A 27,974-nucleotide genomic window follows, 5' to 3' on the forward strand; every position below is an offset into this window, starting at 1 on the left:
ATGCACAGAAATGACAGAGTCCCTGTCCCTTAAGGACCGGCATGAGACTAGCAATGGCAAACGTAGCACAGCAAGATGGCAATCACTCTCATCGACATCCACCCCATCCATCTTCTAACCCCTTAGCCCAGGCAGTGTCACGGGAGGGCCTGGAGCCCAACCAGAACTACAATCCCAGATGGGATGTGAGTCTATTATGGGGCGCGAATCCAATTTCACACTACGGGCAATTTAAAGAAACCACTGTGTCTGACTACATGGGAAAATTCACAACACACAAGCACATGCAAACTGCACAAATAGAGTGAAGGGATTCGAACCTCCAACCCTAGCGTGCTACTTACAAAGCCACCCCACATTCATCTCAATTACTTTGTATTTCTCACATAATTAAATGCATTTTTAAGGTATGGAACTTCCTGTTGTGATTCTATGGTATCTGTCTCATAGTCCCAAAACTGTGGACAAATTTATCAAATGAAACAGGAGGTAATTCATTAAACAAAATCATTAAAGTGAAAAGGCCTTCTTACCAGTGTATTTCCAAAAGGTGCGTGTGTGAGAGCTGCTTTGTGTACAGTAACATTATCTTTAATCCATCGCTCTGACCGCCGTTTCCTGTACCAGCAAAAATGTTTCTCTTTGCCACATTCAAAAAAATGCCACTGCATATACAGTATAAAATGTTTTACTCTTTTTATTTATGTTTAAAATAAGGATGCACATTTATTTGTAATATGTAGTTATAAATATATATATTTTTGTCAAAATATATGATCATATTGTCAACAAAAAAAAAAAAACGAAAGAATTTTACATCTAATTATAAATAAGGGCCCGAGTGGAGATATTTCGGCAGCAAGCCTGTGACTGAAGCGTCCTTCACTCAGCGACACCCACAGCCCTCAACCACCATCTCCTGGTAGTTTTTGAGGACAACCTTGTCGTGCTCATCCAGGTACAGCATGGAGATTGCACTCAGTTCCGTGGGCACGCAGCAGGCTTTGGGTACGCTGGAGTTCACCGAGTTCACCAGAGTCTGCACGATGGCGTGGTTGGTAGAGTTGAGGTGGTCCGCCAGCGGGAACGGGCACTCGCCCTGGCAGTAGAAAGCGTGGTAGCCAGGCGGGGCCACAATCCAGTCGTTCCAACCCACGTCGCTGAAGTCCACATAAAGTGGGTGCCGCCGGCAGTGGCGGTTCTTCTTGCGGCCCCGTGGCTTGGCACTGCGCTTGCTCCGGCGTGTCAGCGGGTGGCCCTTACCGTCATGGCCGAAGGTGACCAGCAGGGGGCGCAGCTGAGACCAGTCCTCCTCGGGAGTGGTGTGCAGCGAGCGGGAGAGGCGCACGTGCCGGCCTTGCTGGGCCGCCGTGCGGTTGAGGTGCAGCACCTCCACGGCCAGGCCCAGGTTGGGCACGTGCTCATGGGTCCAGCGCAGCGCGGCAGGGCTCACGTCGAAGCTCTCCCAGCCTGACGTGTCGTGCTGCACCAGCCGCGTGTCCAGCAGCCGCGTGATCAGCTGGCCGCCCCGCACCACCTTCAACACCTCATAGACGTTGATGCGGTGCCGCCGCTGGTCGGCACTGTGTAGCTCCGCGCCCGGGATCCGCTGCCGGTACAGCCGCAGCTCTGCCGACGAGAGCAGCTCCCCTGGCGGGATGCTGCTGAGGTTGAAGACGAAGCGCAGGGGGGAGTCGTCACCACTGACATCCGCCCACTCGTCTGCCACCACCTGCTCCAGGCTCTCTGGGGGGGGGGCAGAGCAGGGACACGTTAGAGCTGCTGCCTACACCTACCTTTGGATTCCGACACCTTCTTCTGCATCTCTGGACACAATATACCTCCTAACTGGGACTCCCCTTACACCAAAGTAACTCTCAGCCTGACCACTTCCTGCACCACCCACCTCCGGTAACACAGACCACTTCCTGCACCACCCACGTCCCGTAACAGACCACTTCCGGTCTGGCCCACTTCCTGTAACGCAGACCCTGCCTTGACCCCATATCTCTGAGTCTCCAGGTCTGTGTGAGACACCTTCACGCTCTCCAGCGAGTCATCGGATCACTGGCCAGCTCGTCTAAATCCCACAAAAGGGTGGTTCACAAAGGTGGACCCTTGAATACAGACTCTTAAGCTGGTTGATTTCCTGCAAGCATGCAGCTGCACGTGTCAGTCGGCGTGAGAGTGCCTGCAGAGAGCAGGAGTCACGCAGCATGTCGGGTGGCTGTGCCGAAATTCCTCGCGATACAGTGACGCCAAAACAATGGGCCATGGGGTATCATTAAGCCATGGCTCAAAGGAGGGAGGAACAGATACTCAAAGGCCGGTAACAATGCCCCAGCTCGCGAGGCAGCAATTAGCCTTGCCTAGTAAGACAAGAACATCGGTGATGGCTACCGGCCACGACCTGACGACGCCAGAGCTGCTGAAGTCTCCCTGGAGCCCCCTGCTGTCTGCATGGAGACCGAGATGGGGGGGCACAACCCCTCCCTCTGAGAAGAGCGGCCTCTCAGCCCTGCAGGCCTGATACCGAGGATAAAGCAGGTTGAGATCGGTGACCGAAAACTCCACTTATATGCTCTCACGTGTGAAAACGGAGCAGTGTATAAACTACAAAAAAATTGTGCATTTTAACGACACTGTACATATAATCCCCAAATTTCCATTCACTCTATGTGAATATTTGTCACATCATCATCCTGCTGTACCAAGTATACCTGAAAGGGCGGCGCTATCGTCCCCTCCCCCGATACCCCCCACCGCTGCCCCCTGCCACTTGACGCCGCTCATTACACTTGTGATTAGACACGTGTCCTGGATGCTTGTGCCCCAGCCGCCAGCGATGGAGGCCCAGCCAGCGGTCGCTCCGCTCGCCGCTGCCGCTGCACAGGAGGGCCATATTTAGCCGGCTGCACTGGGCTACCATTAAACATAATTACATGGTGGGGAGGCCTCTGCAAAGATGCGTATAGCAGGCGAGCGGGGCACCGGGCCTGCAGGACTCCGTGCTCCAGCTGGGTGGAGTCGAGCCGGACTCGGTAATACAACGGTACGTGTCCCTCCAGCACGACACAGCACCGGGGGGGGTCCTCTCATGCCGGCTGGCCACAGGGCCCTATCCCACCACAGGATTCCACCCCAGAGAAAACTATCAGACGAAAATGGGGAATTGTGAAAGGCTCCATCCTGCACTATGTATCCCTCGATATCTTCTTTAAAGATTCTATTATGCCTTAAAGATGACGCAATAATGATTCTGATTGTAATTCTTATAATGAGTGACGAACAAACTGAAGTCGGGATTTAAGTATTTGATCACAGCAGGTCCAAACGCACAATGATGACCCCGTCAGCTCCCCCCAGTGTGCGTACGGAGCGCTGCAACATGTCTGGGTTTCCCGCCCCAATCCCAGCGGCATCCCCCCTTACCTTGGTGATGGAAGGCCCGCACGGTGTTGGCGCGGCTAGCGGACCTCTCGGGGTACTGGAAAGTGGCGCCGGGCGGGCCAGGCTGCTCGGCCTCACCGGACTGTGCGTGGTACAGGTCCACCAGGTACTGCGGCACCACGGCAGAGCGGGAGGGTCGCGGCCGGCACTGCAGGCCAAACATGCGCAACAGCGTGGCCTCGAAGTCCCGCAGGGCGGCGTCGTTCTGCTCCGGGAGGCGGCCCTGCAGGCCCAGCACCCGGCGCCGGCCCAGTTCCGGCACCAGGCTGGCATGCGTGCCCTCGCACAGCAGGGCTTGGCAGAGTAACAGCACCATCAGCATTCGGTTACCAGCGACCATGATGTCTCTGGGTCAGAGGGTACAAGGAGGGGGGGGAGAGGTGAGGTATAAGGATGAGGGTGGACAGGGGGTGGAGTCTCATCTGAGAATCCCCTTAACCCCCCACACATGTATGGCAAAAAAACACTTAAAAGAAACAATGGCTCCTCCAGCAGGGATCTTCAATTGGCAATAACTATTGTCTTGTTTTCACAGTCATCTGGCCTCTGATCAGATACACCCTGTACCTGCACTACAATCAAATCATTCACTCGCAGAATAGAAAAAGGACAGAGCATGAGAATGGCTCCCTGATTGGTGAAGAGGCTCAGGCAGACACACGGGCACCAATGAAGCCTCAGGAGAGCAGGCAGGGCTGGGCAAGCGCGCCGTATAAGAGACCAGGCTCTCAGACGGACGGCTCCTGTCTACATACCGACAGGAAGTAGAGTTGGGAGAAACAGTCCATGTTTGTGAGACTGTGGCCGTGGACGCGATCCTGGAGGAAACGTCACTCGCCACCCTGGGGCTGCTCGAGGTCGTCAGGGTGAACCCGATCCTAAGACACAGGGGGATACTTGTTAAAGCGGACAAAGCCGGGTCTTTGAAAGGCCGGCGCATTGTTAGCGTACAATTCAGGGCTCAGGTGTCGTTTCGATCCTCACACCGTTTACACTGTAAGCATTTCTTCAGAATACATCTCCAAGCAGATTCAGTTCACTGCCGGGGAAGAAAAAAAATCCCAGCTTATAAACACACATCCTTCTCCCCAGTATAATCCACTGGACTCCTTAGCCACTCTGCCACCTGCTGCTCCTGGAAAAAGCTGCGCACATGACCATACCCCGGTAATTAGAGGCAAAAAAAAAAAAATCTCAAGCATTTTTAGGTCACAGAAACATCTGAATGGATTGTGCAATGAAGCCTAATGGTATGACTAAAGAACAAGAATCAGAGGCCAGTCACGAATAAAAATCTGCGCAGGGCCACACACAGAGTTATGTGAGGCCAATTAAGCTTCAAGCTCATATCTGGATCCGCTCATCTCTCACCCCAAACAACGGCGGCAGCTGTGGGCCAGAGTTTCCCCTAAGGACAGCACTGGCCGCTATGGGGCGACGACCCCGAAGGACCAACTGAAAAACCTAGAGAGAAAAACCACCACAATCCACCCCCCCCCACTCTACCCCTCCCTCCCTAAAAGTATCCATGGAAAAATGGCACATGGTGAGGAGCCGTTGATCAGCCTCCCCCATCTGCATCCGAATGGGGGGGTTCATTTGTCAACAAAGGGCAGCAGAAAACTCCTGCCTGAATATCATCGCAAACCGTCGACCAGCAATTCCAGTGCACTTATCTAAACTGTGCCACCCTCCCCCCCAGCAGCCGTCCCTGGAGTGGAGACGATGAGAAACTCTGTGCTCTCTGATGTACCCCCCCCCCCCCCCCCCAAGTGAAGTCGTTACTGTCAGCAGATCCCCCAGGTGATAGGCTGATAAATTGTTAAAGTTTAGTCATGTAATGCTTCCATTAGATCACATAATATGTGTGTTTGGAATAATGCCCTTACCACAAATTACCAGCCTTGTCACCATAGTAAACAGTGCCAGATAAACTACACTACACAAAGATTCAACAGGAAGACCTGAGTAAGGGATTCAAACCCATCACCATGTGGTCCAGTGTATTAATGAAATGTCGATTTGCCCTTCAACTGGTTATGCTATTGTCCAACCTCACACCTACAGCATCTGATAGGACTGCAATGTCTTGCAAGATGAGCTTGAACAAGCAGACATGTTAAATTTTCGCACAGCAGAGTGCAGTGAAGGATATTCGTGTCCACGTGAAGCGGTCCCTCTTACAAGAGAATCATAATTTTTTCCGGAAAAGACTAAACTGTTTTCTTAAGCCAAATTAAGACGCACGCAGCAGATCTAACTGGGTCTATTTAAATTAATCTTGTTGTAAAATGATGATCAAATAATTTCCACTAACTGCTGTGTTACATGGCGAAAAAATACGCGGACCAGCAAGCAGTCTCTGCGGGATTTATTTGCGCGCTTTCGACCGAACAGTAAGTCATGACATCTAATCGCTTAAGTTTAAAACCTGTTCTCCTTACGAGGTACTGACATGTTTGTCAGTGTCTGGTTATACTTAGCGGCGAGGTCAACGCTTTTTAAGAAAAATTGGGAACATAAGTTCTTTGCTTTGGTCTCCAACTGAGAAGCACAAAGTAACCGTCTCCGATGCGCCGAAAGCGGCGGACTGCGAGTGCGCCCCAGTCCGCCGCGATGGCTGCGAGTCCATTCAAAGATGACACTTTTCCTACAGAAACTACACAAAAAAGGTACGATCACCCGCTTAACCAACATACACGCACGAAGTTTGGCGATGGACAACGGATAGATCGGGCAGATATTTATTTATATCTAGGTAATACGCAATTATTTATTTACAGTTAGGTAATTTGGTGTAAAACAAATAGGAGGTGATTACAGGATTTTTACGTGCTGTTCATCAATGACGCATTTGTAAATAAACTGCGACAGGCAGTAATAAGATGAAATGAGACCGGATATCAGTCCAGCAGTTTTATCAGAATAAAGTCATTAGCCGAACTGCGGACTTTCGTTCATCCGACGAAAAAGCAATAATTGCAAGCCCACGCATGAACAATGGACATTTTTACAGCAGATTGCGTGACTAGGCGGTGTGCACATTCTGGACAGGGGAGCATTTATAATTGCCCGTTTTCTTTGTTTTGCTGAAAGTCAATAATTCATGTCGTTTAATGAACTCGGGGCCATCGCTTTCGTGCTCGCCTTTTCGTGCGAAATACTACGAGAGCGCTTATGGAAAAGGGAACTTTGCAGCTGGGTTACATTAGTGAATTAGAAACAAATATGTCAGCACCGAGTAAGGGGTTGTTTACATAGACAATCTGAACGCACCTTTTCTTCTAAAAGACAGGTAATCTCACTAATCCCAAAACGGCTGTATGGCGAAACCCAGCCTAATCAATGGGTGCGTGGGGCAGGTGTTTGAGAGATCGCCGGCCAAGGAGGGGGAATATGGGACAAAGTCCAGGTACGTGCATGCCTTCGACAACCATAATCTTCTAATAAACTTTACTTTACTGCAGCGAAGGAAAACATCGCCACCGCAACTGCGCACCAAATGCCTTACGCACTTTATGTATTGTAATACTCAGCCCTTTCTGAGATCAGATCAGTTACAATAATATAAGTAGCGTTTGAGTTATGTACTCAGTTATTATAGCTTCTAAACACATTTTAATTACCAGTTTACCTACTATGGATACTGTTAAATATATGTTTACCGGCTTCCATTTGAAGAAAGCAAAATGATGCATACTTCGCGGAGCAACTGTAAATTTATTCATCAAGCTGTTGTAAAAAACATCGCAAATAAAACAAGTCGGTGCGTTTAATCTCTTACCATAAGTTGCGGTCCGAATATGGGTAAATTGTCTGATCGAAGTTAGTTATATCACACAAAAGAGCAAAACTGTAAATCTCCAACAGAAGAAAAAATCCAAGAAAAAAGGAACAAAAAATGTTCAAAAAGCCGAAAACCGTAGGAAGTGACACGAAGATGCCACCGAATAGTATTCCGGAGAGTCACCGTGCTTTCGGTGTGATTCGCGCATGACCGCGAAAGTCCATCCGATGGCCGTCCGGCGGAGGAGTGCGGAGGCGGCTCTTACTGGGACGCCACCGGGCTCCTTTCTCAGAAGCTGCGGAGCGCAGCGTCGCGCACACATGAAAGCCACTAACTGTTCTGGCATCTGAGGCTACATGTAGACTTTGTGTGTCCGCCCAATTCATCCTGCTGCCTCCTCCCCCACTCCCTCTCTCCTCTCTTTTCCCTTCTCGCACTCGACTGAAGTAAAGAAAGAAACATAGAAAAAACTCAAACAATGATCGATTAGCCTTTTAAAGTGTACCATTCGGTAGGAATCTGTATCTATTTTGCATAACTTCACCCTAAATCAAACATGTAGTAACACGTTTACAAATTTGCATTATGAAGACAAACACAGCATTTAAAACAAAATTCATGTAATTTCATTTTTATTAATAATTATTCATCTATCAAACATCAACACTTAGTATTATACAAGTTAAAGCTGTTGACCCACTTTAACTGTGTCAATACAAAGCTTTATGTTCTAAGGCAGGCTGGTTGTGCATAGGAATATGTTTGCAGCTGCAAATCTCTATGTGGACATTTGGTCCCTTTTATAACTAATAAGTGATCTTTACTGGCCCATTATGTCCTTATATCCTTTCACGTTAATGACCTGATAATCATTGCTTAAAGGTTAAAGACCCCGCCTTTGTTCTGGGCTGCTCTGTTTATACTGGTCTATGGAAATGAAATGATTATCTGCTCCACATTCCCTCAGCTGAGAGTTAAAGGGAGCGACCGAGGGAGACTAGGGGGTCATGTGACCATTATCCCCGCTCGGCCAGACCCGCAATCTACGAGGGAAGCGTTGCTCCTCTTATAATGACCTGTATCAAGGTTCACAGATGCGTACAAGCAAATGTTATTCTATTAACGGATTTCTGGAAGGTTCTTTGCTGTTCCTTCAGGTGAAGCTGTACCTTGGATTCAGATAAGGTAACTGTACACTCTGGCGAAGCAGCCGGCTTTGCATAATTGTAGCTGTGGCCCTGTGTGTCTTGTGACAGACCTAGCGAAGCACCTTTCCCGGGGCATCGGGGCAGAAAACTGGCCCACTGTGGATGTTAAGCTGTAAATCTGCGGAGGCTGTCCCCGCTCCTCCTGGTGGGTCACACACGCGCCCTGAGAATGCGCATCAAGTAGAGAGGATTAGGGTGAGACTGAACAGTGGTCTAAACAGGAAATATTTGCCAGGGGCTCAACACAAATGGCCCTGTTATTTCTCCCAGTTTATTTACTTTCATTCCCTTGTTTATTAATTGCACAAAACAGCAGAAACATCCACCATATGGCTTCAGGGGCTGAGAATGTGAACTTTACTGTCAACACAGTAACTTTATCTGCTCCTGGCGCTTACACTCTCTCTCTCTCTCTCTCTCTCTCACACACACACACACACACACACACACAGACCTATACTCATATGTTTGTGGGGACTGTCCATTCATCTCTATGGGCAAAATGCTAATCCCAACAATGACAACCTTAACCCCTACCCAGCCCTAACCTTAACCATAAGTAACCAAACAACATACACGTCTTTTGGCATTTTTAGTTTTTTGATTACAGTCACAGATTTTTATAAAATTGAATTTCCCCCTTGTGGCGAGTGAAAAAATTGTCAAAATAAATGTTAAAATAATATTTAGTCCCCACATTGCAATATATATATTGACTGACACAGAAACACACACACATGCACACAGTGTGTCTGCATGAGAAGCTGGTTTAACCCATTACCAATGATTGGTCTGCCCCCAAAACTCAACAGATATGCAAAACTGGTGCTTAATCAGTGCCTTGCCTTATGAGGTAGTCCTATTGTGAAAGGTACCGGGAGAACGCTCACATGTGGCCATCTTCTACATCACAAAGCCTTAACTGATCACAGAGTTGGGGCCTCTGCCTATCTCTCCCATTCCCCGCAGGTGTTTAGTAACTCCTTCTAAATTGCACTCATTAAGTTCATTAGTCCAATCAGCCCACAGATGCTCCTTCCCACCATTGTTAGCTGTCAGACGGAGACAAAACTTGTCTCTCGAGTGACGCTGGTGTCGACGCTGTAATTAAGAACTTCATAAAGGTGTAGCGTGATGGGGTGGACTCTTTGGGCTGGAGATCAGGGGGGTATTCCACAAAGTGGGATTTCACAGTTAGTTGGATAACTTAAGCCAAACGTGATAACTGTCCAACAGGAAGAAAGGAAAGTGACATTCCTATTGGACAATCCTGACATTTGGCTTAAGTTATCTGGCTAATAAAGATATCCTGCTTTGTGGAATACCCCCAGGACTCAGGACAGAAGAGTGTGCTTCTTCATAAAACCTCAGGGGCTTCATAGCACCTTCATAGGCTGCATCTGTGAAGTTGTGAACGTGCTTTTCGGACGTGTCTTTGAAAGACAGGCATCTTCGCATAAGCTAAGTGTTATTTAGCAACCTCTGGCTCCTCACGCAGGTGTTTATGAGCGTTTGTATGTCGCATATAAAGCTGTGACATCGATTATGTAGGTGCTATGAATGCTTACTGCTGAGCCATGCATCCTAAAGAACGCTGAGCTGCACTCATACAAGGACACAAATTATGTGCGGCTATCGGCAAAGGAAATAATTCAGCCTTTGAGGCGAGCAAGCTGCAGCATGATGGATAGCCGTTTTATTTTTTTCAGTCTCACATTCAAACCACAATGTGAAAGTCAGTGCCTCGCCTTCACAGCTGAAGCGGCCAAGCTCTGGCTCCTCACGGGCCTTCCTCCAGCGGGATAAGCTGCCCTGCGGTTTGCACGTTGCCAAATTTCAGAGGAGATGTGGAGAGATAGCACCCTGCTGGACGGTAATTAAGTTCACGAGATCAAAAGCCGTGTTAAAAAGCGTTTACCGCCCCATGTGTCTCTCCACAGCTCCACGAAGAAGGCCAGCATCTGTGTGCCTCTTATTTTGGACTGCCCCCACAATATCGCCCCCCCCCCCCCCCCATCTGTTTCAGGTGGGCTCCTCCTTGACCCCCACACTAATGGTTTGATCCAGATTTATCAGCTGAGGCATACCATGATGGGATTTCCTTTTTCCCAATCGCCGAGGACACCGGACCCACGTTCCGGAATGTTCCGTGACTCCCAAAAGTGATTCTTTTACCCATACCTTAATTTTTCCTTCAAAAACAACTTGCTTCCCTTAAAATGTGTCTGCATACAGTTCCTGTATTGCGAAAGGCATCTATACACAAACTCAAAGATAAAGTGTCTCTGTGGTCTGACCGCACCTGCTGGTTTTAACTGGACATCTGCAGCGCACCGGTCGCCAGACTGAGCCGCACTGGGTGCCAAGGCTGACTGTGGGCAGTACCAGTCTACCAGCTCTCTGCTCCACAAGTAAGAGAACAGCCTACAATAAGCGGTATTCATTTCAATGTAAATATATAGATATGTAGTCATGACAAATAACTACCAGCTATAACCACATAAATCATTGAACTAATTCCAGATGCACTAAATTAGGTTATATGACCGATTTGAATCATCGGTCAGTTGGTTTAGGTATACATTTTCTCTGTTTGTGTGTGTTCGAAGACTTTATTATTTTAGCTTATTGTAAATAGAATTTTCTTATTCGTTTTTATCCCTGGACCTAAATGAATTCTAAGTGCATCTTCTTATAAATAGGTACAAACAGTTCGGGAAGTGTTCTGCATCCCCCCCTACGAGCCAGTAAACACTGCCATTGCTCAACCTTCACTAACGTTAGCCAGTGTAGCAGACATGCAACCCCCCCCCGCCCCCCTGGGGAGAAATGACTGGTTTTAAATGGTGTGGTGAGTCACCGTAGTAAAGTGCCCCTGAGAGCGTTCACCTGTGAGCTTGTCTGCTGTATGCTGTGTGGCCCCGCCCCTGGGCATCGCTGTGCGCACGCTGTGACCCGGAGACGTGGCCCCGCCTCTCGGCATCTCTGTGCGCACGCTGTGACCCGGGGACGTGGCCCCGCCCCTCAGCATCTCTGTGTGCACGCTGTGACCCGGGGATGTGGCCCCGCCCCTGGGCATCGCTGTGCGCACGCTGTGACCCGGGGACGTGGCCCCGCCTCTCGGCATCGCTGTGTACACGCTGTGACCCGGGGACGTGGCCCCGCCTCTCGGCATCGCTGTGTACACGCTGTGACCCGGGGACGTGGCCCCGCCTCTCGGCATCGCTGTGTACACGCTGTGACCCGGGGACGTGGCCCCGCCTCTCGGCATCGCTGTGTACACGCTGTGACCCGGGGACATGGCCCCGCCTCTCGGCATCTCTGTGTACACGCTGTGACCCGGGGACGTGGCCCCGCCTCTCGGCATCGCTGTGCACCTTCCTGAAAGCGCGCCGGTCGGCGTGATGCATGGCCCACAGCAAACCTGCACCGTCTTAGTCATCCATTAACCACAGCGTTCCCCCGGGCCGCCTTTTGGCACGAACATCCTTCACCGCAGCCATCCTCGCCCTCTGTAATGTTCTCCTGTGCCCCGCTGTAACCTCCACCCTCTCCGCCTCTCTGATCCCCCTCCCCCACCCCCCATCCCATCCCTCCTCCGGTTTCCATCCAACCCTAAATTCTCAGTCCATTCATTTCAAGCCCACGCATTTATACAGTGGAAATTGGACAAACACCCTAATCCTCCAAATGGAAGCAGCATGTAAACTCGTGAAAGTACAAGCAAACAGTGTGAGTCCTGGGACGCTGGTCTGGCCGGGCCGTCTCGCCGCGACCTGGGGCTAACCCGCTGACCCCCAGGCGAGATCACAGGCTCCTCCGGTTTCGTCTCCGAAGCCCAAGGTAATGTTAAATAAACAAGCACAGGGAAACAGTGCAAACCCAGCGTCTAACGACAGGCGGGAAGGATCCCTCTCCATTCTCTCAATCTGTTTTTATTTTTTTTTCCCCAAAGCCCAGTGACTAACAGGATTCCCGTACCCATGTTCCACCTGCATGCTAATAACACCAGATAAACATTTTAATTAGGGGAAAATTTAAAGGCAGCTGGTATTAACCCCCAGATGGATGAGTATTACATCTGTAATACTGTATCAGAGCGGGGATGCTGGGAAATCCTGTCGGGATTTAATGCAATGAGGGAAAGAGGAAAAGAGATGAAGGGAGTACAGGGCGGCATGTCTGCCGCATGCAGGGGTCCTGCAGTGCTGTGGGGGTGGGGAGTGGGGGGCAAGCGGAGTCACCCAGTGCTGTGAGGGGGGGGCAGGCGGAGTCACCCAGTGCTGTGCCGCGGACCAGGGTGTCCAGCCGTGTTCTCTCTCATTCTTCCATTCCCTCCATGCTCGTCCTTCCACTCTTGCCTGTACCAGCTCGGCCCACACAAACGCCGCCCCAGCAAGCCGCTACCCAGCCCCGCTGCCCCCTCACTAACCCCCGGCCTGGTGCGTAGCGTCTCACGGCACCCAGGGGTGTCAGGATCAAGTGGCGTGAGATGTGTCCCCCTCAGTATTTAATTTGGCTTCATTCCTCCCCCCAATAAATAGACCTTTGCATTTACATCGCCGTTCCCCGCTCCTCAATGTCAAACTCTCTCCTACTGTGTTGGCACAGTAAAGAGCTCCAGTCAGTCCCCAGAAAAGGGAACTGTGGAAATTTGAAGGCAGGTAATGTTGAGTAATGCAGTCGGAACCAGTACCGCTCACCAGAGCTCCCAGCATGCCCTGGGGCAGGGACAATCGGTTACCATTGTCTTCCCAGTCATCTGCTCGAGGTCGTAGTAAAACTCAGACAGGAGGCGTGCCTGGAAAAGCTGAGGTGGGGGGCGGGGGGAGGACATCAAATGACTGGTGAAAAGTAACTCAACGCGGAACCCGGCTCTGATCTTAAACACTTGCATACTGACTGCAGGAAGCAAGATTCCAATCTAAACACGGCTTTTTCCTAAATCAATTGCAGTTGCCCTCAGACCTTGAAGTAAACATATGGTACCCGACACACTTTGACCCAGAATGAAACCATTACAGTGATCGACAGCATAGACAAGCTTTAAATAACTCAAATAATTCATGTTGAATCCATAAACGCCATACAAAAGGCTTTTTCTAAACCCCCCCCACCCTTCCCAATATGTTCAGGCAGTGGAACAGAGTGAGTTAACTCCACAGAGGAACAGGCTTGTAGGAAATCAGCACGTGTTTTGTGACACACTCTGGTCCCTTGCCAGCAAAAGACCAGGAAAAGGTAAATAGTTTCAGGACTGTTGGTCTCTTTTTCCCTTCCTCTCGACTTGTTTTCTCTCCATATATTCTTTTTATTACGGCCCCTCAGTCCAAAGCCCCCTTAACATTTCAGCCCATTGAGAAGCTCTTAAGTGTTAACTGTCTCTTTTCAAACATTGACATTTAATACACTATATAAATCACTCGTTGGAACCGTTGTTCTTTCAAGAATGCAATTACATGCTCTCAAATAAAACTTGAAAGGGTCTGCGTGTTTTAAACCCAAGTGAGCGCTTGTAGGACAACAGGAAGGAATTCCGAAGCGGCGGGAATGTGCCACGTCCCTATATAAACCCCCGTCTGGGGACGGGGCGCGGGCCGGGGGGACGCCGAGGGGACACGTGTGTTCACGGCCGCCACATTTTGGGCAGAAGGCCGTGGGCCTGGACATGTAAAAAAAGTGAGTTGGCCGAAGAATCACAATTCTCAGTGCCGTAGGAGTGTAGGAACTAGCCTAGGTCAGGGAGGGCCTTTGGTGCGATGGTCCAGACATGCCCTCTGAAATCGCCATCTTTTTGAGTGACATTCGTGCGCATTGATCTGTGTTCTGAACTCTGAACCTCCATTGGATTTATCTCAGCAGCCCCCACCCCAGCCAAGGAGGGGGATATCAGTTGTGAAAGAGCCTCCCCCAGAAAACACGTGTTCGTCCAGCCACCCACAACCTGAGGAGGGCTTCCATGCCATTCCCCGCGCTCGCTCGCTCCCCGCTCGCTCGCTCCCCGCTCGCTCGGCCACCAGCTGCAGTGCTATCTCTCTTCGGTTATGTGCTGATTAATGGGCGACTGAAGTAAACACGCTGATGTATTTTGCGTAAACTGACACAGGATTCGTGAAAATTAGTGTACACTCATTATTTTTGCTCTTACCGTTCATGACAAGTTTGAAACTCGAACGGAACAGGCGAACAAAGAGCGAATTTAGATATTGCCGCTTTATATTAATCTTTGCTTGTTCGGTTTTACAAGCCTGAACATATTTCTTGTCCCGCTTCAATAAATATTTGTCTGCACTCTACATATACAGACATAGATGTTTTTGTAAGTAATGAATAATTGAAGTGTTAAGCTGAAAATTCCAAACAACGGCTCAAAATGACAAATTTGGAAAACAGGAGAAAAAAGGAAATAGTTGTATAACATATTTGCAGCGGGGGTAATGTTTTAGCTATGAAACCCTCAGCATACACAGAAAAAAATGACAAAGTAAGCATTTAATCAAATTTTCAGGTTACACCAATTTCACCGTACCCTAAAAGCATTTCGACAAGCACACTAATGGGACACTGGGGTACGCTCTTGGTAATCGTGTCCAGTCAGCAGTCGTTTTCAGAAGCGCCCCCCCCCCCCCCCCAAACCTGCAGCTTAATGCCACAGCATGCCTACAGAGTTAGGCCTCGAGATACTCACACTAGGAAGATATGAGATATTTTTAAGGCTGAACAGAAAGTACCTTTTGTGTGTGTGTGGTGTCTGTGAATTTTAGGTATTATTTTTACCTACTGGGAATATAGATCCACACCTTCCCTTGCCTGCAATCCATCTTTCAAACACTTTTCCCATATGGAACCTAGAGATTTCGTGGCAAAGGGACACTTTGGATGGGATGCTTCAGTACGTGCGAGATGATTAACTGGTGAATGCTACCTTTGCTGAAACCAGGCCGCTTGGTGAAGGGCTGACAGAATGGGTGAGGCTGGGCACAGTGTAAATGCAGGAGAATGGAGGCCCTCATGGCCTCCCCGCATGGCCGGGCTCCCACGGGGGGGGCCCGCTTATCCGAAGCAGAGCCTGTGGGCCACGCTGCATCTCTGTCTACAATAAAGACCTCAAGAGAGAGAGAGAGGGAGAGAGCAGCCCAGATAATTAGCTCCACATTGCAGGACGGAGCCCTCAGGAGCAAGTGGACGTGACACACATTTTCCGCTGTTAATAAAAAATCAATAAAAGGCGTCTCTCCCGCGCGTTAAGCCTGCTCGCGTTTTATGGTAGGGGCCGGAAGCCTCCTGCCTCCCGGGCGGTACTGGGGTCCGGGTCGGACCCGTGGAGAGTAGCCAGTTAATGGGCGACTTCTGCTCCACCTGGGAATGCGTGTCACTCGCCCCGAGGAAAACAGTCACTGCATCCTTTACGGTCTTCCAGAACACGATTGGTTGGCATCGAGGAGCCAGTGGTTCGAGATGCGCATTGAAGACAGATGCCCTCTGCTGCAAAGCTAAGGGGGTCGCGCTACAAGAACCCGGTGCCTAATGGCATCTGCTGCTGCATAGCAGAGATCTTCGGATCAGGGGTTCAAACCAGTGTCTCAACTCACTTCCCATCCCATCATATAGAGGACCCATCATGGGTCCAGTCAGGCTTCAACTGGTCAAATGATGGTGCTCCTCTTAACATCCTTCAAGTGTTACTGCAAAACAATCTAACTAATAGCAGCGGCTCTTCACCTGGCACAGAAGTCTGATAGGCTGATAGGTCAGCTGTCACGGACTCGAAGTAAACAGCATCAGGAGAGGCACCCGAGCAAGTGCGTGGAAGGTCGGACAGGGGCTCGGTTCTCTGGTGAGGTCCAGGGAAATTGGACCGCCTGCTTTGCTTCGCTATGGGCCGGGGAGAACCCGGCAACGGGCTCCGCGGGAAATGGACGGCAACCCCCAATATCACAAACACGTGTACGTGGCGAGAGCACGGTGTTCGCACCCCAGTGCGGTGGAACGCGTGACTCGCCCCTGCAGTCCCTGATACCAGTGCTTACTGCTGTCCTGTCGCCAGTTCCCCAGCTTGTTAGCACGCCGCCGGAGGACTGACGCGGTGAAGCGATGCGCCGCCTGAAACAGCCCGCAGCCTCGCTGTGTTGCTTTTAATTACCAAGATTTAATGCAGGGGGTGGTGGTGGTTTAATTCATTTCCCACCATGGCAGTATACTTTATACACAACAGTTAAAGAATTACAGATGACATTGTTTTCCACACCCCACCCCCCCCCCCCCCCATTTTTCCCAAGTCGTCCGTCTTCGATCCGACAGGGCGTCACGCCAGAGCTGCAAACCTGCCCCTAGCAGAGCTTAAGGAGCAGCCGAGCTAATGCTAACGGCTAATTGCCAGTTTAGCATTTTATACGAAAAAGGAAATTAGGGAGAATTTTATAGCGGGGAAGTTTTACGAGCAAACCGGCCAACTGAGGGATGCGGGCACTGCCCTGACGTCACCACTCGTCTGCCGCTGTGAAGCAGGTAATACCTGGTCTCTCTGTAAGCACGTCCACTAAACCCTTCCAGGCATCCAAATTTACAGCCGTAAAGCCGAGATTCGCTGCCTAGGCGACAGTGGAAGTACACCCCGTGGTCGTTCCTGATTCCGCAGTAGGAGTCCTGCTGAGAATCCAGATAGATTCGGGGAGGGCGTCGATTTGTTTGTGGCACCTGGAAACACCCTGCAACAATCGCGCCTGCTGGCATTCACGATGGACGTGAGCATCCTCTGAGTCCTCCTCGCTGCGGTCGAACAAGGCTCTTTGAGGATGAGCGACGAATACAGCGAAGATGAAGCGGCGGAAGGTTGTGGGAGCACCTATAGGAAAGGCGGTCATAAAACAAGGAATGAAATTTTCCATCTTGCTGTAATGTATGTGACGGCGGAGGTGTTCACCTTTACTGCCAGCTACAGAGACACTCCACAGCTTCCCCTGGACCCTCTTCTCTTCGTCTGCATCTTCCCAGTCTGGGTCGACACCTTCTCACCCTACCTTCCACACACGCACTCCCAAAGCAGCTCGTCTCCAACACCGTGCATCTCCCAAAATACCCTCCTGTGCCCACTGTGCCTTACGAAAACACACCCGGGCGCGGACGTCTCCTCCAGCCATCCCAGACTGCGGCCCCACTTTCCACCCCCACACGTATCGTGGATGTGATGAAAAAAGCATATATATTTGGCTTCCTACCACCACAGTCTAAAAGGAAAACATGAAAGACGTTATTCTGTTTGGCTCAGGCTTGCAGTGGAGGAAACCGTAAAACACACACACACATATATATATATATATGTATGTGTGTGTGTGTGTTAGAGGATATGTTTAAGTGATCTTAAATCTAAACATATACTATGGGGCAAATGCGTTGAACTGTGTTGCGAGATGCGTGTCTTTTTTTATGGATGAGACTACATTTAAACGGTCTTATAAACATGAGGCGAATTCCTTCGGAGACATTTTGCGTTCCTCGGTGAGCCGCCGGTTGATTTCTGCACATTTCTGGAGAACGAGGAGCATGTATGAATTAAACAGAGAGACAGGGAGGGAGGTGTCTTGCCAGAGTGATAAAAAATAAATATTATATCAGGCCGCCGCAAAAATGTCTTTGTTTTGTTTGTGTTCTTTTTTTTCTTTTTTCTCAAGAGAAGCTTCATGAGGAATCAGCTCCGAGAGGATCTCTGGACAGGCAGTCGTCCAGATTCCAGCGAAGGCACATAATCATCCCACGGCGCGTGTAATTATGTGCGTGATGTCAGCGGGCAGGCGGGGGGTGCAGGCGGGGGGTGCAGGCTGGGTGCAGGCCGGGTGGGCATCAGACGCCTCCTGAGTTGCTTGCTGACTAGTTCAGGTTTGTAATCAGGCATCCGTTTGTGTCCGGCCCCTCCCCCACCAAGCGAGCCCCTTGCTCGGTACGGGGGTGTGTGTGTGTGCGTGGAGGGGGGAGTCCGGCCAGGCCCCGCCCACATGAAGCCACATGGAAGGCGGGGCCGGTTCAGGGCGGGCTGGGCAGTGCGTGATGGGTCTGTGAGATAATGTGTACGTACTCTGGAGACTCCCAGACGTGGCCCTCTAACTACGGCCCTGCGGTCGCCTCCCGTTTGCTTTGCCCCGGCCCAAAAGAAATTAATTGCAGGTCCACTTGGAAAACGAGATTATTTCCAGGAGTTCCTGTGTGTAATTTAAATTAATTCGTTGCGCAAAAAACCCTGAGAGTCAATAGCCTGCCATCAGGAGATCCTGGTCACTGGTCTGAAAGCTCGGTGCGTCTGTTTTCTCGTGGGAGCTCCCACTGCACCTTGTGGGGTGACATCACAACTTTGGCAGATTCCATTCGTAATGATTTGGTGCGATTCTATGAAAAACCTTCTAGTTATTATTTTTACAGTATTATATCTGAATTTTTTTTTGTTGCTTGTTTTAGTATTGCTTAATATGTTATTACTGTGTTATTACCTCTTAGTGATATGCAGTGAGTTTCATTGTCTCTATCATCTTTGTTGCTATGCTGATGTGATGTACGACCCTTTAATTCTGACATAAATAGTCAACAGCATTGGAGATTAGATTTATTTAAAAGTGTTGTTCTTTATTTGCAATTTAACGTTACTTTCCTGTGCTTCTGAGCCCTGTTCTTGTACGAATTGTTCCATTTACTTGGCAGACTCTCTTACCATGCAGATTTATGTTTTGTCCATTTATGAAATCCGTCACACTTCACCCAAGTTGGGGCTTTGTGCACATTTCCAGCAGTGGGGGCCCCCTCCTGGAATGTAGTCTGTCAGCCCTCGGGCCACACTTCCTTAACCGCCATGCCACCTGCTGTACATATGGGGAAGTGTGGTGCATTAAATAGCCACAGCTCGCCCACACTCCTTCAGATGCAGAAGGCCACCTCAGCCTTCACTGGGATTTTCCCGGTGTAATTTGCACGACTCTCTCAGTCACAGTCTTCTAAGTATGGCTCATCTGATTTAATAAAATATGCATCCATCCAGCTGAAGAAATATCCTGATATTTTCTTTAAAATTTTCATCGACCGCTGTGTAGTGTCTCTAACTGGAACAAAATATACTTGTGTGGTTCAGTGAAAACAAACTAACCAAAAAAAGCTTTAATACGAAAAATCTCTGTTTTCTCAACTTCTCATAGTTGGTGTGACCCCCAGAGACACCCCCACCCAAGTGACACCACCCAACTTCCAGCCTGACATGTTGTTCCAAGCCCTCGAATGCTGCGATGGAAGCACGAGGCGCCCTGTGAGTGACCAGGCTGAGACCCCCGTCCTGCCCTGGGGTCACATCTCCGAGGCAGACATGTTTAGATTTTTCCTCCTAAAGAAAACATTGTTCCATCATCCAGTCATTTTCCCCTTTCCCCTGTCTGTCCTCACTCTGTGCCGTCACTTGCTGCCGATGCCCTTCTCCAATGCTTCGACTCTCCTGGGGTCTCTCTCTGTTCTCAGTCCGCTCCACCCTTTCTTTTACAGTGAACCTCTCATTGTAGTCTGACACAATGGCGGGTGGCAGATAGCATATTACCGACTTACTGAATTACAGTAGACGTTTTTTTTGGGTCCCTTTGGTGGGGCGAAGAGCATGAACAGTATATGGGGGAGATGAGACAAGAATGAGACTTTGATCTCGTTTTGGGAGAGTTGAGGGAAAGGGAACTAACTCGAGACAGAACAGCGGGAAACTAACTGTAAACTCTTTGGTATGGGTGAGACAAGGGAACTAACGTTAAACTCTTTGGTATGGGTTAGACAAGGGAACTAACTTTAAACTCTTTGTTACGGGTTAGACAAGGGAACTAACGTTAAACTCTTTGGTACGGGTTAGACAAGGGAACTAACGTTAAACTTTTTGGTACGGGTTAGACAAGGGAACTAACGTTAAACTTTTTGGTACGGGTTAGACAAGGGAACTAACGTTAAACTTTTTGGTACGGGTTTGACAAGGGAACTAACGTTAAACTTTTTGGTACGGGTTAGACAAGGGAACTAACGTTAAACTGTAAAACTACGAGGGGTCATAAGTAATGTAGCAGTACACTATTACTTAATGTATTAATTAACCAGAAAATAAATGTTAATTACATACTGATCCGATGTTCATTCATCATTAGTCATCGGTTCATGTATTTCATGCAGGTACTATATTTGTACATGATTTGTAGAAACTGAGTTAGTACGCTAATTGTGCCCCTTCAAGTACAGTGTTACCCTAAACTCTTTGATATGGGTAAGACAAGGGAACTAAAGGTGTGTTCCATGTGAATTGGGAAGTAAGAATTTCTGAGTTCCTGGTTGGAAATTTCAAGTGGAACGCTCCCTGAAGTCGGAGTTCTGACTCAAAAAGACGGAGGAACCTCTAAATCCTGAGCTAAGAATTCAAGATGGCTGCGCTCTTCATCAACATAAGTGAAAGTTTTATACTGCCGGAGTGAAAGCAGTGAGATGGTTACAATGGTCCGTCAACAATGTTGCACAGCAAAACAGGAGAACTGACGTTAATCTCTTTGCTAGTGGTAAGAGATGGGAACTAACTGCAATCCCTTTGGTTCCAGCAGAAGTGACTCTAATCTCTGCAGCGACTGGACAAAGCAAACTAATCCCATTGGTAATTAGCTCCTCACCACTGCATACACATTTTTGACTGAAAACGATGCTAAAATATATGAAGGTACCGCAGGCTTTTTGTTAACAAAATGTACATGCTTCCATTGATTATCAATTACAGCTAGAAATTATATGTATTACTTGGGAAATAAGCTTGGCAGTTTGTGCTAGGCGGCATTTACTGTGGCATCAATAATTCAGTAAAACTGCAATGGCAGTTGTTTCAAATCTGTGTAATTATTCTGTGGGACAGAGACAGAAGGAGAGGGAAAGGTCATTTCATTATGGTAATTGCCTACAGCAGCATATCCAGCGGTAAACAAGGTCCCCCCCCCCCGCCTCCGTGCTTGATGTAAACGATAAGTGGCCTCTGACCTTTAAAGTAAACATCTGGAGCGGGAGATGTTTCCCTGCTTGCTCATTTGGAGCTCGGCCCGACCTGTAAGGACTGTGAGACTTTTGCCCACGAGACGCTCCTGTGATCCTCCATCCTTCTGCTGTATGGGCCATGACCCCACACTCTCCTGGTACTGACCTGCTGGGCTGAGAAGTAGCCACCACATGTAGGTGAGTGAGGTGTAAGGAGTGCCTCTCCTCTTCTGGTATGTCCCTTGGCCGTGTGCCTGTCCAGCGTGGGAACTCAAGCTCTGCTTTAGGGGTGGTTTCCCACCCACACCTGACAGACAGGCTCAAACTGGCCCAGGATCGCCGTTCCCTGAAGCCCACGTTCAGAGCGGGGGCGGCCCTAGCAAGGCTGTACCCCAGCTGGTGGGTTTTGGGCATCTGCCTTCCGGCAATAAATGGAAGAAGATGACAGGCCAGCGTGTGGGAGTGAAGCTGATGGGTAAAACTCCCTCCCAAGGCTGCGGACTGAGGAACAAGACTGAGGTTCAGAAAATCGCTTAATGTTAAGTCAGAAATAATCCCCTTCGGGTGACAGTGTCCATTTGATAAGTAGCTACGGGTAGAGCACAGCGGCAGACTGGGGAGGGTGACAAACACCTAAAGTACTAGCATGGCACTGGAGGGGGTGGGGGGGGTCACCTATAAAAGGTTGCAGTTGTGCCCAAAAGCACGTGCTAATCAGGACGCGTAACTGAGGAGTGTGAGTCACTGTGAAAAGCCAGTAAGGGAGCAGTTTTTAATAAGCCACCCAGTGCATGAAGGCAGTGAAGCTCGAACCCGAGAGAGCGACGGACAGAGGAACAGTGGGAAGGGCCTGTGTGGTTTGAGCGCGTGGGTGACGGGAGGGGGGGAAGGGGGTGCATGGCGCCCCGGACCACCGCTGAGAAAAGAGGCCGGCCGTCAAGATGGACAACTTCCTACTCAGAGCTGATTATCCCCGCGAGGCTGGCTTTACAGTGCACTGCCCATTAGGAGGGACCCGCTTTACGGACTCCTAATGAAGACTGCAAACCGTGACGAAGGGGGGGGGGGGCAGCGTGTGACCATGACGGAGACCCCGCCCACCGACACGTCGCAGCAGAAGAGGGGCCACGGGGGCCAGGGTCCTGAGGTCTCCTTATGATGAGGCCCCATCACACAGTCAGCCAATCAGAGCTGAGAGAGGGGCATGCTGGGAAGGCAGGGAGAAAGTGCCAGGGCTGATGGTGCACCATCTCGCTGCTTTCACTCTGGCAGGCTATTTGGGCGCACCCCCCCCCCCACCCTGTTGTAAGAGGGATCAAGCGGGGATGGTTAGAGCTCATTACATCACAATCTCCATTAGCATGCTAATCCATTAATGCCACGGGGCCCTCGCATTCCAGGCCTCGTGGCCCCCAGGGCTGCTAACATGTCAACCACTCCCCCCCACCCAAAACCCACACACACCTTACACCCCCCCCCCCACCTCAGCCACAGGCTCCATAATACTCAGCACTGCTCTCTCATTCCTAAGTTTTTTTCCTTCTGAAAAAAATCTCTCACACACTTGGGCGTTTTATGTACTTCCTGTTCTCTGTCCAGCATCGCTGATAAAAAAAGGGTATGATGGGGGGGGCATTGGGTCTCTGTCCTGTTGGGGTTTAGCACTCGGTTACAGCTGAAACTCGATATCCTGGCATGGTGGTCTGTGATTGGTTACTGCTTGATCTGTTTCTTTTTTTTTTGTTTTTAATTGTGAAAGTTCCCCTCTGCCTAAGGTGCACCATGTGAGGCCCCGGGCATGGGAAGCGGGGGCCGCGCTTTGACTGCGGAGGGCGGGACACCAGAGGCATTCCTGCCCAAGTCACTCTAGGAAGGCACCTTTCATCTGCTGTTATGTACGCAAATCAGTGCAACAACAAGGAACGTCAATTTTACAGGGCCTGGGGGGCGCCATTCCTCTCCCTTGGCCGTTTTCACAGTAAGTGATGGGGTGGGAGTGAGCGTGTTCAAGGGCTGGGGGAGGCAGTTGAATTTAAAGGTACAATCTAAATGGTCCCTTAAAGGCCTTTGTTCAAATGTTGAGCCACACCTCTGTGACCATTATGTACCCCACAAACGTCCAGGCCTCCTCTACTTAAACAGCCCCCTCTCTGCCCCCCCCCCCCCCCCCCCACACCTTTAAAGACCTTGTGAGTCGCTCTGGGTAAGAGCGTCTGCTAAACGAATAAATTTACATGTGTTACAAATGTAATGTGAGAGGGTCAGATAGCAGATTCCTCTGGGCCCTAGTGCCCCCCTTCTCCTTCCGTGCCCCCCCGAGAGCACTCTGTTTGTTCCATCCCCGCTTACTGCACCTGCTGAAAATGGTGCTGGGATCCACCTCTGGGGGGCGATAAAGAGAGGCCAGGGGGCTGTATTTCTTCGTGCGGGTTCTGGCAGCCGCACAAAGCGCGATATGCTCTAAACGGTCCACCACGGCCCCCAGGGGCGGCCTTGTCCATGAGCGGATCTTCTTCCTGTGCGCTGAATGCTGCTCCGTGATTCTGCTGCCCTGGGAGTTTAGGGTAGGACTCCCCCCCCCAGTTCTGTGTGCAGGGCACAGAATGATGTTCCCCTGTCCTCTTCCCTCTCTCAGTCATGTCTGCTACCCCTCTTGGAGTGGGCATCATGCATCACTGCTATGTCCAGCTTTGAATGTGTGCGAGTCTAGACCTGGACAGAACCCTCTGAGGAACCTTAGACCCCCCCCCACAAGTTCTTACTTGCCCCGGCCTGTTTTCCCAGCTTCCACCCTGTTTCCCCCCTACATTTGCAATCAGTCGTTACGCTATAATTCAAACCAACGGCTATAAGTGGCTTCATGGAAATCCAGCGTTAAGAGGATTGTAAAATCTGGAGAACAGAGAAGCTGGAAAACACGTATCCTTCTCCTTGAAAGCCGTAGCAATGTTTTATTTAGCTAGCGAGTGAACATTGCTTTTTTTTTCCCCTTCTAGAGAATTCCATCGTAAACAAAACATGCCCTGGTTAACCACGCTGACGACACGTTGGTGAAAACAAGAATATCCCACTGATAATTTATGCGAAAAGGAAAACAGTGCAGCTGGAATTTAACTGTGCATCGGGTTTCAAAGCAAAACACAATTGACTACACAGGCAAAGGAGCCCGATAGGCCCAGTTAACTCAATCCGGGCGGCAGGTCAAGTGGGTAAGTGATTCTATTGTAAGGGGCACGGAGAAGAAAAGAGAGGAAAGTTAATATGTGGGGCAGCCCTGCATGGGTGGCAGCAATCAGCAGGCAGGCTTTGTTTACCAGCTCATGGCCTCATCTCTGGGGAGCTGGGATATTGAACTTCAGTGAAACACTCTCCCCAGTCCCACCCCAAACCAATCTGTGTGAGCACATCACTGTGGCCGTGCAGGGGCACACAGATGTCACCAGTCTGCCCAGTGTCCTGCCCGGCCCAGGAAAGAACGATGTGCGTGTGTGTGTGTATATATATATACAGACACACTCACTTTTATATATATATATATATATATATATATATATATAATTTATATATACATTACTAGCCCTTCTCCCAGGCTGTGACACTCCCAAACAGACAGAGAGCATACATACAAAACTCCACACACGCACGTGTACAGAAAGCTTCACATTCGCTGAGAATAACACTCCACACAAGACGTTCCCAGCCCCGTCGCACTGCAGATATAGGGAATAAACGTTTTGGAGAGCCGCACGTTTCAAAGGGGTGGGAGAGTAAACACTTGGAGGGGGCCGGCAGGCTTGGCGCACGTGTGAAATGGCGCCTCTGCTGTGGTCAGCGAGGGTTCGGTCCTGGGAACGTGATGATGACAGGATGAGTGGGGAGATGGAGGGCTGGGTTGGGGAGCTGCTCGCAAGACAACCAGCTAGTCAGACGGCTCGGGTTTTCCATTTTCCTGTACACTCATTTTTTTCATTTCTCACCCGCTAACTTTAGTCAGTAGCTATGACGACCGGCCTAGATGGCTAACAAATCCAAACCACCAACACCAGGGTTACAGCCACGACGTCGGCGTCCCGGCGGCGGAAGGAGAAACGTATGAGCGTGGAGGAGCATCTCTTTGCTACGTGCCATTCACGTCACGCTTCCTCCTCTTCTGTGACATTTGGGAGGCCTCAGAGGTGTTGGATTTGTAACCTGCGCTGGTGGGGGTGTCAGGGGCGGGCGTGGGGGTGGCCGAAAGGTTATAGGCATGAATCTCTTCGGATAATGCTGAATGCTTCAAAGGATATTAGCGGCTTGGGTTTATCAATAGCTAAGCTAATAAATAGGGTCAGCTCAGGCCTTGGTGGGAGATCGAGGCCCAAACATTCCAGGCTCCCTGATCTTTAATTGCCCTCCCCATTAATACCAAAGATAATGAATGAGTGCTAAACGGGTCCCCCTCCCCCCCCCAGCCAGGAGTAGTAAAAACACAACAGGTTATCGGCGTCAGGCCGAGTCACTTATCCACGTTATGCAAATTAGATACGGCCGTCTTAGGGGTTAAGCTCGTTACCTGCCGCCTGTGGATTGCTACAAGCGGCCCAGCTGTGGTTCCTGGACCAGGGAGGCGGACCGGAACCGACGCAGAAGCAGTGTGGACTCAGTAACCGTGCGAGCTGCTTGGCCTCCTTCATAGGCCAGGCCGCCGGCTGGCGAGGGCAGACCCACGATCTTTTGCATGGCTCCATCGGCATAAAGAGTGACACCAGTGACAGCCCTGGCGTTTCGATGGAGCTCCGTCTGTCTTGGGGGGTGTAAACCCTGGGGAGCTGCAGCTCTCTATAAAAACCCTGGGCCCCATCCCCACAGAGCTCTGTTCTCACTGCCTACCTTGTCACCACCCTATCTCCATCCTCCCCCCACCCATGAATAGTGCGGGCCTGGAGGAGACAGCCCACCCCCCCCCCCCTCCCAGACACATACGCCCAGGCTCCGCCACGGAGGGGTATCAGACGTGTGAATTGCAGGGCTGGGGTCACAATGGCCTGGCAGCCCTTCAGGGGCCCTCTGGGGGCTGTGTGTGGGGGCCAGTGTCACAGGGACGTCTACCTGGCACCTGGGCCACAGACGGGCTTATCACTCTGGGGAAATGGAGACGCTGCGGCCAAGACTGGGGGGAGGGGGGGTCCATACAGCTCCTTCACTGCATACTCAGCCCACCCTGAGATGCGACTGTCTCCACAGGGACACAAAAGGGACATATGCCAGGGTACCAGAGACCTGCAGAATGGTGGGGTGGGGTCATCCGGGTCGGGGAGGTTGCAGGAGGAGGCGTGGCCTCCACTTTGGGCGGGAGCAAGGCCCGTCAGCTGTTAGCTGTTAGCCTCAGAGCGAGGGCCTCTCCGGCGGGTCAGAGGGATTCTCAGCCCCCCCCCAAAATCCCCGCCAGCACAGTAACGGCTGTGCGGAGATACGAGCCACATTCCAGCTGCGGCCTCGCTCAGGGCCAAACAAGGGTCTCTGCGGGGAGAAGCCAAAGAAGCGAGTCACAGCCCTTCCTTAAGGTCACTCGCCGCGTCGACTCGCCTCTCTGCCGTCAGAAATGTTTACCCCCCTCTCGCTCGCTCACAACTAAGGTTACTGGGAGCATGTTCCTGCCACGGGAACCAGGTGGGGAGGCAGCAGATCACTGCCGAACTCTCTCAAGAGAGAGAGAGAAAGGAAGAAGGAGAAAAACAACTTGTCCAAGCTGGATGCCGTCCAACAGACACGTGTTATTTCAAAATGAGAACCTTGCTAGAAGCAGGCTCATCTGTAAAACTATTTTTAGTCTGAAACTGGGGAACAGCGTTTATAAAGAGCAGAGCAAGTAATGGGGCATTGTGAGGAAACACTTGACATGGAAGAATGGACACTCGAATGTTCTTGTGCTCCTGAGAGTATGTCTGCTCATAAGTTCAGTAGGATACATTGCATATTAATGGTTTCTCTGTAATTAATGATTATATAATTCCACTACAACTCTGATTGGATTAAACAGTTAGAAGGTGGATGGACGGATAGATGGATTGATGGATGGATGGATGGATGGATAAAATTGAATTTTTCCAAATATGGAATCAGTATGTAAGGTAAATATTGCCTACATTTACCAATCTGTTCAGAAACATGCAAGCCATTAATTTTGCATCAGTCATCAAACACTTAAACATGTCATTAAAACATCAAATTTGATTTTCATCACAAACTTTTTGTTCGTTTTGTTACAGATTTTATATTCCAGTTCATTAATGACACTGATAACTGTCACACTTTGCACTTCACTGTTATTAAGCTGAAATTATGCCTATGTGTGCAGACACTGCAAGAGTTTATGGTCCAGTGCAATACTGCAGGGTTATATATCAACAGCATTCCAGTTAGAGTCCCAACTGCTACTGGTACACTTGATTTAACTGGAAACCTATCACTGATATTTTCATATTTCGAAATAACCACCAACATTACGGCCTCATAGGATGAATCTGACAGAGGTT

At 49.9% G+C, this 27,974-nt stretch overlaps 1 protein-coding gene and 1 long non-coding RNA gene across 3 annotated transcripts; one reads left to right on the forward strand and one right to left on the reverse strand.

The window, feature by feature from the left end:
• Positions 1-679: 679 nt before the first annotated feature.
• Positions 680-7,415, reverse strand: bmp4 (bone morphogenetic protein 4). Of its 2 annotated transcripts, XM_023843179.2 has the most exons (4): positions 7,235-7,415; positions 4,206-4,328; positions 3,433-3,797; positions 680-1,746 (listed from the first exon to the last, which is right to left on the reverse strand). In XM_023843179.2, the coding sequence occupies exons 3-4, from the start codon at positions 3,788-3,790 to the stop codon at positions 887-889; spliced, it is 1,218 nt and encodes a 405-aa protein (XP_023698947.2). In that variant the 5' UTR covers positions 3,791-3,797; positions 4,206-4,328; positions 7,235-7,415; the 3' UTR covers positions 680-886. The 2 variants fall into 2 exon arrangements, with proteins under 2 accessions (XP_023698947.2, XP_072558895.1); XM_072702794.1 differs by lacking the exon at positions 7,235-7,415 and having other exon boundaries at positions 4,206-4,323.
• Positions 5,604-20,491, forward strand: LOC111859968 (uncharacterized). Its single transcript, XR_002841932.2, has 3 exons — positions 5,604-6,122; positions 6,742-6,862; positions 19,623-20,491. It is a non-coding gene; the product is annotated as an uncharacterized lncRNA (long non-coding RNA).
• The last annotated feature ends 7,483 nt before the right edge of the window (positions 20,492-27,974 follow it).

Source organism: Paramormyrops kingsleyae, chromosome 19 (genome assembly GCF_048594095.1).
Source record: "Paramormyrops kingsleyae isolate MSU_618 chromosome 19, PKINGS_0.4, whole genome shotgun sequence".
Classification (NCBI taxonomy): domain Eukaryota; kingdom Metazoa; phylum Chordata; class Actinopteri; order Osteoglossiformes; family Mormyridae; genus Paramormyrops; species Paramormyrops kingsleyae.

Coding starts and splice junctions, on each gene's coding strand:
- bmp4 (XM_023843179.2), bottom strand. CDS start 3,790: ATGGTCGCTGGTAACCGAATGCTGATGGTGCTGTTACTCTGCCAAGCC. Junction 1,747..3,432: donor GCGGGCCTTCCATCACCAAG/GTAAGGGGGGAT, acceptor CCCCCCCCCCAG/AGAGCCTGGAGCAGGTGGTG.